The sequence below is a fragment of the Coenobita brevimanus genome, chromosome 116 (genome assembly GCF_032717465.1).
Source record: "Coenobita brevimanus isolate Jiangsu-jjx chromosome 116, ASM3271746v2, whole genome shotgun sequence".
Classification (NCBI taxonomy): domain Eukaryota; kingdom Metazoa; phylum Arthropoda; class Malacostraca; order Decapoda; family Coenobitidae; genus Coenobita; species Coenobita brevimanus.
Genome location: NC_137069.1, coordinates 31,740,040 through 31,745,132, shown reverse-complemented (window position 1 = coordinate 31,745,132; position 5,093 = coordinate 31,740,040). Strand labels below are relative to the sequence as shown.

At 48.0% G+C, this 5,093-nt stretch overlaps 1 protein-coding gene across 1 annotated transcript; it reads right to left on the bottom strand.

The window, feature by feature from the left end:
• Positions 1 to 1,678: 1,678 nt before the first annotated feature.
• LOC145418704 (uncharacterized) lies at positions 1,679 to 2,359 on the bottom strand. Its single transcript, XM_080287044.1, has one exon. It carries the CDS (start codon positions 2,357 to 2,359, stop codon positions 1,679 to 1,681), a length of 681 nt encoding a protein of 226 aa, XP_080143170.1.
• Positions 2,360 to 5,093: the final 2,734 nt, after the last annotated feature.

Sequence of the window (5,093 nt, the reverse complement as noted above, 5' to 3'; positions counted from 1 at the left end):
TACCTTCTCTCTTCTCCTCCTTACTCTTTCCTCCATCTTCATTTACTCTCCTTCCTCTGTCTTATTCTTTCCTCCCTCCATTGTAATCTTTCTTCCCTCCATTGTAATCTTTCCTCCCTCTCACTCTCCCCTTCCTCTCACTTCCCCCTCCATCCCCATTGCCTCTCCCCTTTCCTCTTTCTTCTGCCTTATTCTTTCCTCCCCCCTTACCTTACCCTTCATTATATTCTCCCTATCTCTTCTCCCTCCCTCCTTCCCCGTCAGTCCTTCTCCCCACCTTTCATTCACCCTCACCTCTTCCAGCCCTTTTACCTCCCCCTCACCCCACCCTCCAGATCCTTCTCCCCCTCATCCCCACCCTTTCACCCCACCCCATCCCACTCTACCCTCCCTCATCCCCATCCCTTCAACCTCACCCTACCCCATCCCACCCCCTCACCCTCACCCCCACCCTCACCCCCTCACCCTCCAGTCTCACCCCTCTCGATCCCTACGGCCTTTGTTATTGAGGACCTTGAGTTCGATTCTTGTGCCGATCAAACTCTTGGACAAAGTTTGCATTCCATACTCCTTCTCCCAGCTGTACAATTAGGGACCTGAGCATAACATCAATGGTTGCAGGTCGTATTCTGGGGAAAGATTTGGACTTAGAATATATTTTTTTTACTTGAAGACCCACGCGTATCGAGAAATTAAGTCCTCTCTCTCTCTCTCTCTCTCTCTCTCTCTCTCTCTCTCTCTCTCTCTCTCTCTGTTTATTTGTACGTGTGTGTGTGTGTGTGTGTGTGTGTGAGAGAGAGAGAGAGAGAGAGAGAGAGAGAGAGTGAGAGATGGAATGTCTGTGTGTATTTATAATTATGTACGTGAGTCCATGTGCGTGTGTGCGTGCCTTGCGCTTATAACCAGTTTGCTTTGGTCCATATCGATTCCCCTCCTCTAACAAATTCCAGTGATGCACTTCGTTTTAACTGCTGGTGGTGTTGATTCGTTCCGTGGCATGGAGTGGGAGGGAGGCTCGTTACTTAGTAGGGATGGGAAATTCTTGGAGATACTAATTTTATATTTTTTTCTTTTTTTTCCCCAGGGTGCCACTCACTAGATGCAGGGTTGGGTAATAGTTATAGTGGCATATCGTTTGCTTACTGTTGGTATGTCTGTTTCTTCCCCCCCCCCTCTCTCTCTCTCTCTCTCTCTCTCTCTCTCACATGGTATAAACATTGCTCCTTCCTTTCCATCCTCCCTCCCTCTCCCCTCCCTCTCCCTCAAGGCACTCCTCTCTCTCTCCCTCACTTTCCTCGCTCTTGCACTCTCTCCTCTACCACACACTTACGTCTACTCTCTCTCTCTCTCTCTCTCTCTCTCTCTTATTATTCTTTCATTTTCTGTTTCTGAATCTTTCACTTTAAATCCCATTATCTCTAATTTTATCTATTCTTTTTCTCATTTTTTTCATTGTTATTTATTCCTTGCTCTTTCCTATTTTCTTAGTTACCAGTATCCCATTCATAGGTTACTGGAGCGGGCCTTTGCCTTTAGGCGGCCCATGGTTAAGCTGAACTCATCGTCTTGCCTATCGTGGTGGGGGTCTGACAGAGACGAGCTTTACAAGCTCAGCTGTTGGTGTCGCTGCAATGAGCCTGGCAGCCGCTGTTGATGCCTCACCAGCAGTGGATGGTGGTCAAGCTGGAGAGCCTGTCCTGAGAGTGGTAGTATCAGGACACCTGAGAAAGTAGTGAAGCAGAGGTTCGTTGGACACTTCGTTGCAGTACTGACATTCCTCTTCTTTGTTGGTGTCCGGCATTTGACGTGTCCCTTTGTATCCCACGCGAAGGTTGTGTAGGTAAGTGCGAACATGGGCAGGGACCGCCCTGTCAACACTGAGAGGCTGGTACTGGGTGGCCGTAGCATACCAGGTGCTGGTCGTGAACCCGACGCCACCCATGACTCGTGTTTGCGTCGGGAAAGTAGATGCGCATGTTTTTGCCTTGGTCTGTGCCAGGCTTGGGGGAATGTGCATATCGACATTTAGTCTCTTGGTGGCATGTTTGGAAGCACAGTCCGCTCTTTCGTTCTCTCTAATCCCAACATGGCTAGGTATCCAGTTTAGGGTGATATGTTTGCCTTGTTCTTTCACTTCCTGAGCAAGGGAGAGTACATGGGTATTGAGGTGGATGTTATCTTTTGGTTGAGTGGAGGCAAGTGTCTGTATGGTTGTCAGAGAATCTGTGTGTATAACGTAGTGTGACTGTGGTTGGTCAAGAGCGTGCTGGAGGGCACCTGCAATAGCAACCAGCTCAGTCTGTAATGTGGAGGCTCCATCTAGGAGCCTTCGCACTTTAATAGTTTCATTACAGATCATGGCTGCCCCAGTAGTGTTGTTGAGGTCTAACGAACCATCAATATAGTATGTCAGGGCTCCTTCCAAGGAGGCAGCATGCGTGCTTTGGAGGGGTTTCCTGGCGTAGCTGAGCTGTTGCAGATGTTGCCTTGGAAATGGCGGAGGTGATGGTATGCAGGTGGATGGCTGGTGGTGCCCCAGGTTGAGGAATGGTATAGCTGGGGTGAGGTGTGTCCTTTCCTTTTGCAGTTATGAGGTCCTTGATACCCTCAGCTGAGACTGCTGCCGGCACACGTTGTGCCCATGTTTCTCTATAAAGAGCAGTCTGTCGACGCAGCACTGCAGTTACTGTATCAACAGGAGGTGATGGTCTGGGAAGATGTATCATTTTAGCAAGAATGCAAGCTGTGTGTTGCTGTATGTGAATCGCTAGAGGGATAATGCCAGTTTCCTGTTGGAGGCTGCACAGTTTGGTCCACATGGGTCACCAAGTACAAGTCAGAGTGCATTGTTTTGTATTATCTCCAATCTCGCTAACAGATGTTCACTGAGAGTTACAGGACACGGGGTGATATAGTCAACCAAGGTATAGTAGTTGTGAAGGACGTTGTAGCTGGCACCTCCCTTCAGGCTTGTGATGGATCTCATGACCCTGGTCCTAGTAGCTGCTCTTTCCCGTTGGGACCTTACCTGTGCATCAAAGAACAGCTTCTTATCAAACCAGACACCTTGGTACTGGTGGCTGGAGACCCACGCAAGCTCTGTGCCCTGGATGGAGAGTGGGTGCTCAGGGTTTGGTTTTGTAAAAGCGATGGCTTTTGACATTGCCCGTGGATAAGCTGTAGGGTATGCTGAGAATTGTGCTCATTATCTGGCCCTGTAGAGTATTATTGTTTTTAATTAGGTAAGATCTCATTAGGTCTTCAGAATTTTGAGACAGTTTAAAGGAACTACTTACAAGTGATAATACCTGTGATTTCTCTCTCTCTCTCTCTCTCTCTCTCTCTCTCTCTCTAAACGAAATTACAACTCTCAGGAGTTAGATACAGCCATTGAAATTTCTATACTACTTGGTCAGCGATTCCTCAGGTTGCTATATTGATCTACAGGTAGCAGATAGATATACGAAGTAGATAGACAGATAGATAGACAGACAGACTGTTAAAGAACGGACATGTTTGTCCCTACTCATCGACGACTCCTGTTCCCATGATACCCCACCTCCCTCCTCCCTTACAGTCTCTAACTTTATCCCTCGACCTCGTTCTCGGTCTCCCTCTCCCTCAACACTCAATCACCTCACTGTCAACACACTTTTACAGGTAGTTTGTTTTCTCGCGATAGGACAGGGCAAATACTATAACTTTGAGTCTAAGGGGGCTTGTTAGGGAAGCTCCCTAACACCTCCTCCTTAGCGATTTAGTTCTGGATATGGCTAGTTAATATCCTTTTGTATGCTGTTATATTCTGAGTGTGGCGACCACGGAAGGATTTGTGTAACAGAAGAGGGAGTATACCAAAATAAATCGCTTAGGAAAAGGTGTTAGAGAACTTCCTCAACCAAATCGATCTTCCACTCTACACCTGACCACTGAAAGGGGGTTATGGATCATCGTTAAGTTTGATTAAATCGCTATAGAAAAAGTCTTTGGGGATGAAAGGGTTGTAACGTAGCTCGTTCGTACAGAGAGAGAGAGAGAGAGAGAGAGAGAGAATTTCAATCTCAATATTTTTCTTAAGACATACAAACTTGTTAAAGATAAGAAAATCAAGAAAAAATGAAGATATCTTAAGAAAATCGTAAGAACCTTCAATATAGCGGTAATTGGAGAGAGAACGTGAAAGAATGTATAGTGTGTGTGTGTGTGTGTGTGTGTGTGTGTGTGTGTGTGTGTGTGTTTTATCAATTGGTGAGTCGTGATAAGAGGGGGTGGGGGGAGGAAAATGAGAAGGAAGAAGAGAGGGTAGAGAGAAGAGAAGGGAGAGAGGGAGAGAGGGAGGGAGGGGAGAAAAGAAGGATGGGCGGAGGGAAGGATGGAGGGAAATGAAGGGGGAGGAGAAGAGTAGGTCTTGGAAAGAGAAGGGGGAGGGGGAGGGATGGAGGGAAATGAAAGCTAGGGAGAAGAGCGGTTGAAGAGGAGAGAGAGGGGGAGATAAAGGGGAGGGAGAAGGGTGGGAGAGAGGAGAGGGATGGGGGAGGGGGGAAATGAAGGCGAGGAGAGAGCGGGTGAAAGAAGAGAGAGGGGAAAGGTGGACGGGAAGGAGGAGGTAAGGTAGAGAGGGAGGGAGGAGAGTGGAGGAGGGGAGGTAAAGTAGAGAGGGAGAGGGAGTGAGAGAGAAGAGAGTGGAGAGGGGAGAGATGGACGGGGAGATATGGAAAGGGAAAGAGAGGAGAGGGAATAAAGTAGAGAGAGAAAGAATGGGGTAAGAAAGAGAGGAAGAAGAATGGGGAAAAGGAGTGTACGAAGGAAGGATGAGAGAAGGGAAGAGAAGAGGGGGAGGTGAGGGGGGAGGGATGAAATGGAACAAGTGGGATAGAAATGAGAGAGAGAGAGAAAGAGAGAGAGAGAGAGAGAGAGAGAGAGAGAGAGAGGGAGGGAGTGGGAAGGGGAAATAAAATGATGGGAAAGGGGAGGGGGGGAGGTGTCGACAAAGAAAGAAAATGGGGATGGGAATGGGAATGGTGATAGGGATGGGAAAGGGGAGGAGGAGAGGGTTGGGGATGGGGATGGGGATTAAGGTGGGGATGGGGATG

Coding starts and splice junctions, on each gene's coding strand:
- LOC145418704 (XM_080287044.1), bottom strand. CDS start 2,359: ATGATCTGTAATGAAACTATTAAAGTGCGAAGGCTCCTAGATGGAGCC.